Genomic DNA, 16,650 nt, shown 5'->3' with positions numbered 1-16,650 from the left:
TGCATATGATGATTTATTTTTTTTTCCTTGTTTTTACCACTTCCTTCCTATATACTTAAAATCATATCTGCACTTTATGGAGGTACAATAGGGGAGTTCCTTGTTGATACCTTATTTCTCTGGTGGAAGAGTTCAATAGGATGTAGAAACTATTTTGATCCAGCAAGAAATGGCAGAGGCAATGGTTAGCATTTCATGTTTTGAAGGATTGGTATATTCCACTAAAATTTAGAGATGGTCTTTAAGACTGGAATATTTTCTGGAGTCTAAATAATCAGTAGATTTCAAAGTCCATATGGCAGTATTTCTTCTGATAGTATCTATCTATATTAACACTTAGAAGGTAGGTAGAATTGATGACTAGTTTTTCCCAAGTTCCAACGACCTATTTAATAGTCTTTTTCTGCCATGTTCCTGCATGTTTATGTTCATATCATGTTGACATCATTGGACACACACACAAAAAAAAAAAATCTGTTCTAGGTAATGGAAAGCAGGTATTTATCAAATAAGTCTTCTGAGAAGAGGAAGTGAGTACATAAGTATGAAATGGTTGTAGCTGGGTAAGGATAACAACTCAACTCAACCATAGCTATTGTTTACTTTTGCTAATTAGATCTTAATCATGCTTGTGGGATTAAGGAAGTTTACATTCAATTTATGTAGAATGAGACCCTGAAATAGGGAAGAATGTACCTGAAGTTGACTATAAGATCGTAAATACATTTGAAAAGTCCAATTGACATTAGCTGAAATTTTCTTTGGGGTCTGCTCAAATGGAAATTGATATTCTTGGACCTCCTCCTGGTACCATGTGAAACTAAATTGACTTTGAATGTTTCAGGTACTTCTGTGGTGCAAGTTACAGCTACTGATGCTGATGACCCATCATATGGAAACAGTGCCAGAGTAATTTACAGCATACTTCAGGGACAGCCCTATTTCTCTGTGGAGCCAGAAACAGGTCAGGAAAATTGTCATTATTTCCATTTACCATAAACTGTAGATTTTTTCTTTAATTTTAAAAATCTTAGATCACCTAAAAAAATAATTTTAAAAACTAACTGAAATGAAATATATTTCTTGCTTTTTTCCTCATGATTTATAATTCTTATAATAAATATAAAAACTTAGAGTTATTACAGGTGACACTATGAATTATAAGTAATTTTACAGTGGTACTATTGATAGCTTAAGGATCTACGTAACAACATTTCTGATAAAGGCAAGAATAAAGGTTTGTGTCCTCCAAAATGTTGTTGTTTTTTCTTAATGATTCTACTTGGAGTAATAAAAGGTGTTCTTTCTACTAAACCTTCTCCATAAATATCTTGAATCGTTTTTAGAATGAAATATAAACTAGAAGGGGAGCTGTGATGTAGAACTAAGGTTTGTTCAACAAAGAGATAGCTTGTACTGAAGGCTATTTATAAAGTTTATGAACAGAAATTTGTACTTTAAACATGAAATGAATATTTTAGAAATATATTTCTAAGAGTAATACAAAAAGATGCAGCAGATTGCTGCACATCAAAAATAAAGAGATTATTAACAATTTTTTAAATTATTTTTTTATTTAAGGCATCATCAGGACTGCTTTGCCAAACATGAACAGAGAGAACAGGGAGCAGTACCAAGTAGTTATCCAGGCAAAGGACATGGGAGGCCAGATGGGTGGATTATCAGGGACCACTACCGTGAACATCACTTTGACTGATGTCAACGACAATCCACCTCGATTCCCCCAGAGTAAGCTGCATTTAATAGTTGCTTTGCACTGTAAGAGCTTCAAACTAAAAGTTAAGCAATCACCATCTGGTTTAATTTAGAGTAAATCTAGATTATGGGCACACATGAACAAAAGGCTTATGTACTGATTTATTCACTATTATTAAAGCAGTATATGAAATGTTACAGCATTTGTTTGTTAGGGAAACACTTACATGGTCAAATATAACTGCAGCAAACCTGCAATACTTTCCAGTACTATTGGAGGGGGTGGTAGGTGGATTCATAAGAGCATTAGAGCAATGCTTTTCTTTTCCCTTACCTATTGCCTAAATCCTGCGTACTTCCCTACTGGAAAATAAAACATGTAGTAATTCTAGATATGCGGAAATATTTGAATTGCAGTGTCTGCTTAAATATTTAATCATGAAGAATGTGGAAAAGAAATTACTTGAAGGGAATCAAGCAGATTTGTACTTTTCCCGTTACAGTGCTACAAAACCTAAGAGAAAATTTCCCAAAGTAAAGTAAATGGCATTTAACGTTTGGGGTTTTTTTATGGTTTAAGTTTACTGAAGCTTCTTAGAAAGCTTTTTAACTTCTAATAGTACAGCTGTCAAGACTTTGCATCCTCAAACTGAAATATAAAAACATTCTTGGTTTCTATGTAATATGGAAATACTAAACTATGTAACATCAAACTTGCTAAAGGTTAAGCATTTCAATTACATTTTAAGCCTTTTGCGCACACACTGAAGTTGTAATATTTGCAAGATGGTTTGGACGTACTTAATAGCTAAACAATTTAGAGTATCCTCACCACTCATTTTTTCTTCTGTATAACTCTAATGAATCCAGTAGTTACTGATGATCAGCCTTCAGGCTCAAAATAAGAGAATCAGCTTCAAATGATTCTGATTTTAACAAGTTTTTTACGGCACAAATGGAGAACATAATTTTGTTCAATTTAATATTGTGGTTAATATCTATGTGTTTAGCTAAAATGTTTATCAGCATGTGATTTTATATACACACCCAAAATAGAAAAATTATGAACAACTGAGTACTTACAATTTGTGCATTTCCACACACAGGCTCTATTCTGGACAGAATTTATGGTTAATTTATCATTTTATGTTCTTTGTATTTCCACAACTTTTTGATTTATTATTTTTCTTGTTTCCATTTGTATATAGAGGATTATGGTAATTCCAGTGTTGTGTAGGTGAGGAATGCTGTATTACTACTCTCAGGACCAATTGAGGAAGACTATTTAAAGACGTGTCATGTTCAAAGATTTATGGAGAAGTTAATTTCAACAGTTAAATTTAAGACAGCATATAAGCATCAAACATGCATATTTATGTGCTTTTCCCCCCCCTTGTTTCTTAAACAGTGTGCTAAATTAATAGTTAGAATGATGGAACCAACTTTCTAGATCACTTTTACATGACTTATCTGGCAGTCCAACATCATATCTGAGTCAGATGAGGATCTGATGTAGCACCCCAGAAATATCTCTGCATTTTTCTATTAATATCAGTTTAAATCAGATATGACCTTTGCTTTAAAGAAACTTTTAATTTGACTCTCATGGGGGTTTTTTTGGTTGTTGTTTTGTTTTTCTCTCTATTTTCTCTCTGCCGGTAGCTTTGCAAGATATAAACGTATGTTTCACTGGAAATTAAAACTAAATTATTTATAAAGTTGACTCATTTTACTAGATATATGAAAGTAAAAATAGCTATTGACTTTCTAAAAAATCTTTATATTTAATCTCAAAATGCAAACAGAATTTTAATAGAGTTCATTGTGACTACTGGAATTGATACTGATTATGCTAAATTACTCTTATTCTGTTCCATTAATAAAAACCAGGTGTGTGTTAGGTTCATGAGACAATCATGTTCATGTCAGATTTATAAATTACCAGGAAAAATATTAAAATGGTCATTACACTTTCACAGGACTCAGCGTATTACAGCTATATATTTCAATAAAATGTTTCATAAAAGGTTAAACTTCTCCCACAAGAAACTCACATTAAAATTGTGGAAAATTCTACATATTGTATTTTATCATACTTTCTCAAAAAAAAAAACCCAAAAGAGCCATTAATTCCTCTGTTGTTTAGATTAAAGAGCAAGGACTCTTCAGAATATTTTTCTCCTCTTAAAAATTTCCTGAAAATAAGTAGCAGTGGCTGTTCTTCTGAGGAAACATGGTAACATTTAAAATATCATCAAGGTTCTGCACAGAAAAGTCCAGACTTCTGTGCAGACTTCTGCACAGAAGTATTTCCAGACTCAAGCGTGTAGATAATAATCTTCCAGCTGATTTCCACTCTCCTTAGCATATGGAAAAAGCTTTTCATTTCCTTGATCCTCCCATTTTTATTCCTGACAGACAAATGAAAGAACATCACTCACTAGAGTAAATGCAGATAGTAAATTACTCTCCTTAACGAAGAAGAAAAGTGAGAGAAAAAAGTTGACACCAGAGTTTTGCAAGAATAATTCTATTGGGTGTAGTTTGCATTCTGACACAGTGTCTAAAGCGGCACTGCATCCCATCTTGGTTCAATGCATCAAAAGTCTTCAGTGACAAATATAACATGAAGTGTCTCATACTATAGTGGAGATTTCTAAAAATGGATAGGTTAGACATAAAATTATCTTTTAGACGATAGGTTTCCGGTTATTTTCACTCTCCGTTTCCACTACCTTATTATCAATTCAAGATACGAGCTCTTACCACTTTGTAGACTAAATTAATGAGTTGGGTATTGCAGCGGGAGCCAAAGTAGTGTCCAAAAGGCATAGCTTGGGGATATAGTTTTAAGTGCTCCAGAAAAAAATGTGGGGAATAGTTGACACACCATAAAATTAATTATAACATATAAATATTAATTGCGGAAAAAAAGTGGTTTTTTTTACCATTGTCTCCCATAGTACTGAATAAATACTAAATGGGAGCAGAGGCTGTTTTTTCTCCTGTTTTTTTAACCATTAGGAGATTACAGAAAGATTATATACTAACGTAGCAAAGTACACAGCTTTAGGAATTAGAGAAAGGTAATGAAAATGTCAGAGTAAATGCAAGATAAATCACTTGATTGAAATACTAAAATGTAACTGAGCAAAAATAAATTCATATAAATAGAATGTGGAGTGTGTATGGTCCTACAGTATTAATTCTGCTGCTGCATGTCAGTTTCATATCAAAAGCTGCCTAAGTTAAATTACATGAAGAAACTCAATTTCAATATTTTTTATTCAACATTTAATTGTAAACTATATGTGAATGTGTTTATTTTATTGAATTTTTGCTTTTTTTTATTTTTGTAAGTTTGGCAAATTACAGCAAAACAGAACACAAAAAACTAGTTTTGTAGAGTGAAAGTCTTAAACATCCCAAAGAATAACAGGGGTTTTTTTCAGTGAGTGTGCCCCAAAACAAAAACAGTTCCTTTGTCACTCTGTAGCTGGCTTGTAATACAGTCTACCAAGAGACACTGATAATCCTCACATGACTCACCTGTGCTTTCCTGAAGATATGATAAGATCATGTTGCCAGTGTCCTTCCCATACTGCCTTGCAACTGCTCTCTCCTCATTCTTCCTGATCGCACAAAACCAGTAACTCCCTTTATGGACTTTTCTGTATTTCTTATTTGTAATGAAGTATATATATGCTGCCTTTTGGGTAGCCTGTTCAACTTTTTCCTGTTGTGGTTGCTGGCCTTTACCACTTCCACTTCTATGTTACAGTTAGCTGAGCTCTCTTTCTAACTCACTTTACTTACCTTAGAAAGTCTCTAAATAAAACAGCAAATCTTGGAACACTTAACTAAGACCAGAGAAGAAAATGTTTTTCAATAGAGCTTTGATGACTTAACTTTCATCTTGGGAATGACAACTGTATCTACATTCATTTTAAAATCTTTTTCTGAGAATTCTTCATAGTGCACTATGTGTCTCACGTGTTTTCCTACCGTATGTTCTGACAGATGGGACCAAAGATCTCAACCCTTATTTATAGTTTTCACAGTAAGGCTAGGACATAGAATACTAAAATGTATGGTAAGATATTTATTTCAATTTATTGCAGCATGTCTGAATGATGACAGTTTTATTCTTATGTTTTTTATCAGCTATATGACACCACAATAAAGGGATGCAATTGCGCTAGGAAAAGTATCACAAAACCAAAATTACAATGTTCATGTATCCCAAAGAATCATCTTAGATATTAAGGCAGAGTGAAGCCTGAAAAGAACAGAGAGCAGTCTTTCCAGATGACGTTTGAGGAATTACATAGAAAAGAAAAGTACAGACACAGTTGATTCTTTGAGATAGAATAGAGGTCCTTTTCAATCCTATTTTTCTATGAATTTGCTTTTCTGTGATTTAGTTTTCAATCTTCTACCTAAAGTTTTCCTCTGCATAGCTCTCTGCCTCATATTTTGCCCATCCTCCCAGTATTAAATGGCAAGTTCTCCAGAATAAAAGATACATGAAAACATGTAATCAGCCATTGTGTGACACAATGTTACTTAACGTATGTGTAATGGCTTGTGGGCTCCTGAGTAGCTCTTTGTCTCTTTGACAGGTACCATCCACCTCCGCATTCCAGAGTCCTCCCCAGTTGGGACAGCCATTGGCAGCGTCAAAGCCACAGATGCAGACACTGGAAAAAATGCAGAAGTAGAGTACAGAATTATAGATGGCGATGGGACAGATATGTTTGATATTGTGACACAGAAGGACACACAGGAAGGCATCATAATTGTGCGAAAGGTGTCTATTAACAACATTCACTAAATAATTTTGGTGTCAATGTTATGCAGAAATGTTCATTGCAAAAAAATCTTAGATCATGTGACAGCATGTTCTAACTGCTTAACATTTGCAAGCATCCCCTATCAGTGACTGAAAGGTACTATTTCCTTTTAAGATGAACTGGAAATAACAGGTGGTAATGGTATCTGAGATGTGGCATAGGTTTAAAACATTATTGCCAGCAAAATATGTAAAAAATGAACCATCCCCAAAGCGTTAGTACTAATTATCTCTGTGATTTCAAATACGGACTTCTTTAGTATTCATGTAACTTTTCTGCAGCAAGCAATACATAGTTCACTCACTACTGAAAAACACAGGTTTTCCGTATCTAGGAGATTCTCATTAACTTAGGCGACCAGTGCATGCCAGAACACAAGCGCACTCACAGGAGTTGAGTTGCAAGCTATACTGTTTTGTTCCTGTTTCCAACAGGTAGGCTGGATAACACATGAGCAGCAAATAATGATGGTGTTTCTGTTTCAGAGCTAGCTTTAGTTCTGCCCTCTGTCTTGTATGTCAGAGCACTTTCAGAGGTGTAAGATCTCACATCCCATTCTCCTCCTCAACAATATCCCTCCCAGAAATCCCTCAGTCCTTGTCTTCGGGATTTTGAGATGTGTTTCTAAAGAGTTCAGGCAGCATTTCTAACATAAAGCACTGTTTTTATTAGCTTTTAAAACAAATCTCTTTAAGCATAGGATAACAAATTAAACACTACTATAAGATATATCTCCACATCTCTTGATAATGGCAACCAAAGAAAAGATGACTTCTGCAAAGGTCATAGTGTGTTCCTTTTTAATCTCTATGCTCTTCTATGTTCATAGTCAGCATTGTAGTTTATCTGGGAAGGAATAAATAGGAAGTTTGGAGCCCATTATTTCCCCTTTTCCTAGCAGTTTGAGAAGGTTTCTCTTTAGATATTCCTTTCTTGCTTCCTTCGGATTCTTCACAGAGACTGCTTTTATATTAAATCAATAGAGTCTTGAAAAAACAGTCTAATGACTGGATCAAGCATAAAAACATTGTAAGTTATAACACAGTGACTCCTCCAAAGATCTCACCAATAAGTACTAATGAACAAGATCTTCTCATTTTGTCATTAGCAGTCTGACACATTTTGCAAGTTTCAGGATGCTTTCTCATATTGATAACTAGTTTATTCGGATAACACAGACAACAGCATTAACTAGCAAGGAAGAAGATACACTCAGTTTGTTAATTTATGAAAATATTCTTTATTTTTTGCATTATTTAGCCACATTTATTGCCAATACTGTTTTCAATGGTGAATAACTATAAATAGCTGGTGTTCCTTTACTGAGCCCTTAAGTTACTAAGTCTGAATTTAATACCTGCTGCAAAAGAACTTTCTCTATACGAGTTCTCACAGACAATTCCTTTGCCACAATTTCATACATTTGGGCAACAGTTTTGTTCATTACATGTGATACATTGTAATACCTGTATAACCCACACGTTTCATATCCATGTTTTGCAGCATAGCCTGAAGAGATGTCCAAACTGGATGTGAATGTACTAGTAGCAAGTTAACTACATCTACATGGCACACCTTCTGGCAAAATAAGCCAGCTAATTAGAATAAAGCAGGACTAACAGGTCTTTTTTGCTTCTAGGCTTGAAGCCAGCATCACTTAACAGCAGCATGCTGCACTTTATAGACACACCAATAGTCTCAGATCTAGGTTAAATAGCAGAACTGTGATGCATTTCTCAATCCTATTCATAGATGTTCTCCCTTCTGCTCTAACTGCTTTTTTTAAAACAATTTTGGGGCAGTGGGGAAACTCATTCTTTCTCTGAACTGCATCTTTCTGCTCTTAGAGTATTTAAATTTCTAGGCTATCACTCTGGCATCTTTCATGAACACTACTTTGCATTTAAAAGCAGTTAGGCAGAAAAAAAACAAGTATTCTACATCCCATTTTGATGAATGAAAACCACCAGTTTGGTATTTCCCTGAGATTTTGGGCTAGTTAATGAAGTCTTCTTTGTGTCAGAAAGGTAAATTCTCAGCTTGCTCATTTCCTCAGTTATCATTAATTAGCTAACATTTTTCATCTAAGAACTGGAAAAATTTGAAGGAATAGAGGTTCTTTTCTATCCAAAATGTTTCTAATTATAACCCTGAATCTTTCCTCCTTCCATTTTAAAAAGGAACTGCTGACAAAAATGTCAAATCTATTCTGCAAAAAGAAAATCTCTGATGTTGGATTCATTAAATTGAATGAAAAGGAACAAGATTAAGCTCTTGTTGTTTCTCTAGATATAGAGAACTTTGACACACATGCCCTCCTTAGAAGAAACCTAAAACATTCCTGATATTTAAGACCAGCCACATTTGTTTGACAATAAGGATACTCAGGCCATTTTGAGTACCCAAGAGTTTCCTGAGAAATATTAGTATTAACTAAGTATCTTGTTCTGAAATATCAGTATTTCAAGACTGTATTTCAAGTATTTTAAATGCTTATATGATTGTTTCAAATCCATATTCTTGTGAAATGGCTGCAAAATTCACTAAATAATTGGTAAATTTGAACTGACAATCTTTTTGTCATTGGTGCTATGATAACTCAAATAACACTTAGGATGAAAGACTTCCTTCAAAAACAATGGAAAATTCTTACTAGAGAAAGTGATCTCTATGCAGAGAATTTGAACTGTGTTGGTGTTCCCCCAACCCAGGGTAAGATCTGTCAAGGTTGGAGTCCTCTTCAGTTTCCATTATGTATATAGGTCAACATCTGTCAATAATGTAATGTAATTTGATAAACTTTGTCATCATCTTCACTTTTAGCCACTGGACTATGAGATGAGACGACTTTATACCTTGAAAGTAGAAGCTGAGAATACCCATGTGGATCCACGCTTCTACTACCTTGGGCCTTTCAAAGACACAACTATTGTGAAAATCTCTGTAGAAGATGTAGATGAACCTCCCATCTTCAGCAGATCTTCTTACCTTTTTGAGGTGCATGAAGATATTGAGTTGGGGACAATAATAGGAACTGTAATGGCACGGGATCCTGATTCAGCCTCAAGTCCAATAAGGTAATACTCCAGTCTGTAAACACATAATTTGCTAAAGGAATTAAAAAAAAATAGTAATACAACATGAATTTTCATATAAACATTGTGCACAGGAAGAAAATGGTAATCTTTTTTCTGTTCTTTATTTATGTCCCAGAGATATAATTGAGAATGGTGTTATCTGTAAGCCTCCAAACTCTTCAGGGAACAGCCATTCCCCTGCACACAAGAGACACAGGAAATATTTTCTAGAACTTCAAATCCAAGAAATCTTACAAAATTACACACTGATTTCAAGTAGGCCCTTCAGGACTACTTCTTCCTTCACACTGTGAAAAAGTGTCAAACCGGTCTATGGCCCAGGAAGAGGACAGAGCTTTCCAATGCTTCCTCTGGTCAGTCCTGGAAAGTATGCAGGGATGATCTCACCTGCTCTGGTTGGTGCCTCCTGTTTTGCAGGCTTGCCAGAGTGATGGCTATACAGGATAAAACTTTTTTGTGCTTGAATACTCCAAGAAATTAGACATTGAAAGATTAATATCTTTAAAAATCTCTTCTATGTATGCTAATTGATGCTACATGCTACATTGCATCTAGCTGAATGTAGTAAACTATATTTTGGTGCGGGGTGTTTTGTTTGTTTTTCTATAATGCATAAGCTTTACGAAACAGGTAAGACAACACTGTCCAAGTTGGATGTGTGCTGTCTGAAATACCGAAGACAGCACGAAAATCACATTCTGGCCAAAGAACTTTATTTAGTGACTTTGAAGTCAATTGCCACATTCTTCTTAATGAGGCCCAGGTGGTAAAACTGGGTTAGGAAATGAAAGTGAATCTAATTTTTGCCTATGATAATTTGTGTGTATGGAAAAAATAGGAGATAACACCAAGCCTCCAAAATTTAAGAATATATAAATAACTTAGCATTTCATCTTTATCCACTCTAATTGCATGAGACAACTGACAATTTCAGTAGTTGTATTTTCTGAATCGTGCTTGAAAAGGAACAAACTTCGCTCATTTTGTTTCCATCACAACTTGATGAACTGAAGAACTGTGGCGGGTATTTCCTTCATCACTATTATTTACACAGAGTAGCAACCTAAAGATTGTTTTATATAATTCTTCTATGTCCTGTTGATGGTTTTTTCATTTTCTCATAGAAAATAATTTATAAGAGGCAGGTGGAGCAAATCAATAGTAATAAAGGCAAAGAAATATCTAAAGAATTGAAAGGGACCATTGAACCTAGATTTAGTTCCCTTGAAGAAAAAAATAGAAGATATTTGTGATAATGCTCCTCATAGTACTGTCATTTCTTTTAGCTTTCATTTAATGTTATTTAGTTGAAGACAAGAACTTTAAAACAATTTGCATAGTGTAGATTGAATTCTTTTTAGTATTCGCTCTACTCCACAACTTCCAAAGCAACTTTGCGTATTCATTCAAACAATTACTTAGGATTTTTACTTCTTATGACAGCAATACTAAATACAAAGTGCTATGTGTTTACCACAGAAATGAACAGCTAACATTTAGGCTTAAATATTTTGAAAGCTGTCATATTTTGAAATTAGGGCAGTTTGTATAACACTTTAATACTGCTATCAAAAAAATATTACAGCTTCAGGTTGTAGAATTGAATACAGTTTTAATTTTTCTTCTGTTTATCTGTTTATTTTAAAATATTAGTTTCTGTTTATTAAAATTCTATATAAGCTAGGCTTACTATAAATTGAATGCAAATAGGTTCCTGTTGTACTAATTTCTAGTTCTGTTCAATGAATATGGAGGTATTTTCTGAAAATAATAATTTTGGTAGCATTTGCAGGCCATTAGAAGTAACATGATGTGGTAAAAATATGTGCTTATTTCATGGCGGTTATCAAATGCTATCGAGTTTCTAATGAAACAATGTGGAACAGATTTCGTTAGCTACAGAAGTGATTATTGCCTATTGAAAAACTGTTAGCTAAAGTGATGTCAAAGTAAGTTTTTTTCCTCATTAAAACTACTTCCATGGATGAAGTAAAATCAAATGCTTATCATATAAGCCAAATAATTTCTCTGAAAAATAGCAGATTTTTGTTTAATTTTAACTAACCATTCTTATAGTCAGCTAGTACTAAAAATAAAAAAAAAAATTAAGCAAGTCTTTCCTGCATGTTCAGAACTTATTTTGGCTGTTCTAATTTCGTTTTGTTTTGGTTTTGTATTCATTTTGGTATTGGCTTGTTTGTTGGGGTTTTGTTTGTTTGTTTTATACTTTTATGTTACTGTGTGTGGTGGAGTGAGCAAACAAAATTCACCAAAATGTTATAGACATTATTTTCACATTTTAACATTTTCTCATTTGGCTTAATTTAGTTAAATACTGTAAGCAAATGCAGATACACTTGATGAACTGTTTAGATCACTCATAAAAGTTCATGGAAACATGAACATTTGTTTCTATCGCACTGTACAAGTATACTACTAAGGTTCAATCCTAACTTTGACAGCAGTGTTAAATATTAGAAAAAATGCAGGAAAGAATAACTTTCTGATTCCAGTTTGACATTTTGCCATATTGTGTTAGCAGAAGTTTTGCCTGCAGGAGTATAACAACTACAGCAACATAGAATGTTCTTTAACATCAGTTTATTCATGGAAGTGAAACTTCTGCACATGAACTTATTTTTATAGAGATTTTTTTTAACTTGATCTCAAGTAAATTAAAATATCCTGAAGTGCAGAAGCTGAGCTTATAACAATACTTTAGAAAAGCTCATAAATTAACTGTCAGTCTCAGTCTGAAGGAACAGTACATCAAAGACCATTTTCCTTTCAGGATTAAAACAATTCTTTAATTATTATATTGAAATTCTGACTTATTTTTTAAGATTCTAATATATGTCTATAAAAGCTCAGATGATCAAATATTACACTATTGTATCATATTCCTGAAATTCTTGCAATTTTTATTCCTCTTTCTATGGAACTAACCTTGAGCATTTTCATAAGTGTTTATAGAAACTAAATATAAGTCTACTCAAAACTAACCTTTGTAATATAACATATAGAACATAAAAGCTATATTTATTTGTTGTGAAACATGTGCTTTCTTCCATTTTCTATCATTTTGACAATACTTTTTCTTTCTTTATCATATTTAGATTTTCTCTGGATCGTCACACTGACCTTGACAGGATATTTAATATTCATTCAGGAAATGGGTCCATCTATACTTCTAAGCCACTTGACCGTGAGATATCACAATGGCACAATCTTAGCGTTATAGCAGCTGAAATCAGTAAGTCAATTTGGTCTCTTTTTCCTTTCAGTTTTCCTTAGCCTGCAAAGTTTCAACTGTGACTTCATGAGAAAAAACTCCCTTCCTTCTCCCCATCCCTTTCTATTGGATATTGTGGGAAAGAAAATTGGGGGTAGCTAACAACAGCTGTCTCCTCATTGCTTTTTTCCTCACCTACTTCCGCCACTGACCTTTAATGTCCAAGTTACTTCTGAAATGTCAATTAAATAATAACACTGAAGTAATTCTGTTTTCTTCCTTTTCTTTGAGGACAATGACATGATTTTGCTGTTAAAATAGCAGAGTTCAGGATAGTAATCTATGGTTTTGTCTCTATTTTTCTTCAATTCCTTAGAAATAATTTCATTATCTCTTCCTATGGTATCTACACCTACAGCTCTTGGAATCAATACATCTTAAAGTTAGGTTCAATTTGATCCCTAAGGTGTAGCATTTCTTGGACTATTTAAATCAGCTCTCTGTAGATATTTTCATGTTAAAAGTAAAAAGATCAAAGAAGAGATGCTCCTAAACCTGCTATATTATTGAGATTAACTCTAATCGCCTGACAGAAAGTTTTCTAAGGGACAAAGGTCTGATCTTTGAAATCAGCTAGTGATGATCAGTTGCTTTCAAAGACACTGGGTTTTTAGGGTTAATTCTCTATCAGTCAAAAAAAAAAAGAAAAAAGTGCTGATCAGCAGTGAAACATGGCTGGCAAGAACTGCACTGCAGAGAACTAAATGGAACATCGTGTCCAGCCAATTAACCACTCTCAGCTTGCCAGTCCCCATTTTTGTAGTCCAGACTAATAGGCTGGTTGTATTGAGCACACCTTGTACCTGTATTTTTTTTTTTAAGACTTTTTTTTTTTTTCTCTTGCAATGCATTGTCCTGAGCTTACAGTCCTTCACAGTGTTGTACAATGTTGTAAGAATACTTTTCAGAAGCATTTATATAATGAAAAAACTTAGCATCTTTGTATGATTTTATCATAGTTCTAAACTTATTTCTTTGTCAGGATACTTTGAGCAAATTTACATTCTGGACCTAGTTGAAGCAGCTAACATTCCCCAAAGAGGTATGTTAGTTTTGGAGAAAGAAGTGAAGGGGGAGATTTAGGCCTTTAAATCTTAAAAAATATTACCTGTAAAGCATGACATAGTAGGAAAGCAGTGTTAAGAACAGAACTTACTTGGAAAGTTAGTACAAAAATGTAAAAAGTTATGAAAAACGGTGCCATAAACCTGCCATTTTAAATAATTCAAGATGTCAGAAAGATTCACATCACACTCTTCAGCAAAGGCATTATTAATAAGAAGTGAACTTAACGTCAGCCACTTCTAAATGTTTACTGTTTTATTTGAAGCAGCTTAAAAGGAAAAAAAAAATGAGTAATTTTGAATCATCTCTATTGTTACTTCTCCCATTCCATTAAAGTTGCAAAATCATATATCATTTAGCTACCATCCAACAGAATTTCAAGAAATGGTTGCATTTTTTTACTCCCAGGTATTATTTTAGGTTCTTGGTATGGCAGCTAGATCAGCAAGTGAGAACAGGGACACTTGTATTCCTGAATTAACCTATACTAATGAAAGGGTACTCTAAATAATACTAGGGTTTTTTTAACTGGGGAGCGGAAGGTTAATATTCTTGTTCTTAACCTAGGGTCTAAAAATCTATTTTCATATTTTTTAGGGCAATTTAAACATAAAAACTCTGATGCTAATCAATTATTTACCAACTTTTTTGGAGGATACTTTCATTGGCTTTGTTGGAATTTCTCCCTACTTATCAGGACACAACACAGGAAAGTCAGGCTTCAAAAATTTTCAAAATATGTATGCGTGTTGTGGTTTAAAGTAACTCTATCCCAGCCGATGCCAGTACAATGAACAAAGTCTTTTCTGTATAAAACAAAAAAGATCACAAATATTAAAATTAAAAATCAAAACCTTACAGCACAATAACACTCTCAAGCCCACCAAATAAACAAATTTGCCATTATAGTAGCGGGCATACTTTTCATATACTATATTTGCATAAATTATTAACAGTTGCAGACCCTATTTGAATGTAAAATCTTAATTGCTTACTAGATTCCAATGCTTTAATTTATTTTTTACTCTAAGCAAAACATCTTTTATTTTCCAGGAGGCCTGATTCTTACCTGGTACCAGTTTATACACTACATTTTGACCAGTTTCATACCTAATCTTGCATTTCTATTGCTCATGAAATTTGAAAGAAAACAGAAAAATTTTAATAGGAAAATAAAAGTATTATTCTCTCTTCTCCTGTCAGATAACCCCAAAGATACAACTCGTGTTCCTGTCTACGTAAGAATTTTGGATGTTAATGACAATGCCCCGCAGTTTGCTGTATTCTATGATACTTTTGTCTGTGAAAATGCAAGAGCTGGACAGGTATGCCTCTGACAAACACTTCCCATTATCCAGTTTTGCTATGGCACTCAACTGTAGATCACTCTTGCCTGTTACTTGGGAGAAATCATGTCTAAAATAGCTTTTGAAATGCTAAAAATGAAAGCAAAGTGGCTCTGTAGGTGAGGCTTAGAATGAAGTATCAACATATTACAACAGCACCAGTGTGTGAATCACCACTTTTCTTTACCTAACCCTGTGCTACTGTTAAATCCTGACTAGATATGTCCAAGAGACATGGTCATAATTAGTTTTGTCATTATCTTCACAAAGTAAAATGTTATATGTAACTACTGAATAGTTTGATCTATATTTTCAATAACTCTCAAATAGCAAAATTCAGATATATTTCAATCCATGTTGAAGGTATTACAGACATTTACATCGGTCACATCTTTTTTTTCTTTTTTTTTTCCAATTGTTAGACTTATCTTTTATTATTTCACCAAAATCTTTTGAAAAGAAAATATAAAACATACTTTTTTTAACTGGTAACATAATATTTTGTTTTACCTCTTAGAGGCTACAGATCGTGTACTTCAATTTAAGTGAAATGACTGCACTGCTTAATATCTAGTTCCTAATAAGCAGCTGCTTATTAGAACTGTTAAAAAACTGGTTTCCTATTACAGCACAGCATGTCCCAGAGCACAGTCAGCCAATAATAAATCCTTTGAAATGGTAGCAGTAGTACTCAGTGCAATGATTTTAGCACCTTTGAATAGAACATGGGAGAAGTGCCAGTTTGTCTTAACTGTTTGAGTCCTACAGGTATGGCATTCAGGTTGTATTACAAATTTCACATTCATGTTGCCATTCTTCTTTCTAAAGTAACATCAGTTGGAAATTAGAGCAGAAGATTTAAGGCTCAAATTTATAATACATAAAATATCTAAAGGTACTGAGCAAGGACATTTGTCTTCTACGAGAGTTGTAAGAGAATTCAAGCTGTTAGATAAATAGAACTCACTGGCTAAACATCTAGAATTTTTGACAGTTGCAGTGTCTTCTATATATGCTAAAATAATACTTTAATCATTTTCCATATGAGAGATGGATCAAGAATTGGAAAAGCAGAACATTGAATTTTCCTCTTCCAGTTTCACAAAAAAAGATCCTGGGTTAAAAAAAAAAAAACACAAAACTAAATGCATTAATCCACAAATCTTACTCATTTGAGGTTTTAGAATCTGTTCTGTGCAGGTTACTAACTACAGAGGGTACAGGAAATGCTTAATAGAACAGTTACATTTTCATTAAACAGAGTTTGAGGTACTCCTGAG

The 16,650-nt window shown here is 33.6% G+C and overlaps 1 protein-coding gene across 1 annotated transcript in view; it reads left to right on the top strand.

The window, feature by feature from the left end:
• LOC104155537 (cadherin-10) overlaps positions 1-15,754 on the top strand; it is a gene marked incomplete at both ends in the record, with an annotated part of 28,889 nt that extends 13,135 nt beyond the window's left edge. The window contains 7 exons of the mRNA XM_009701882.1: positions 845-964; positions 1,582-1,749; positions 6,339-6,526; positions 9,393-9,646; positions 12,784-12,920; positions 15,228-15,349; positions 15,734-15,754. Coding sequence (XP_009700184.1) covers positions 845-964; positions 1,582-1,749; positions 6,339-6,526; positions 9,393-9,646; positions 12,784-12,920; positions 15,228-15,349; positions 15,734-15,754 — 1,010 coding nt within the window. The remainder of the gene's footprint in view (positions 1-844; positions 965-1,581; positions 1,750-6,338; positions 6,527-9,392; positions 9,647-12,783; positions 12,921-15,227; positions 15,350-15,733) is intronic.
• Positions 15,755-16,650: the final 896 nt, after the last annotated feature.

Source organism: Cariama cristata, unplaced genomic scaffold, assembly GCF_000690535.1.
Source record: "Cariama cristata isolate BGI_N322 unplaced genomic scaffold, ASM69053v1 scaffold246, whole genome shotgun sequence".
Classification (NCBI taxonomy): Eukaryota; Metazoa; Chordata; class Aves; order Cariamiformes; family Cariamidae; genus Cariama; species Cariama cristata.
The sequence above is the reverse complement of the archived record's forward strand: the minus strand, read 5'-3'. Positions and strand labels throughout refer to the sequence as shown.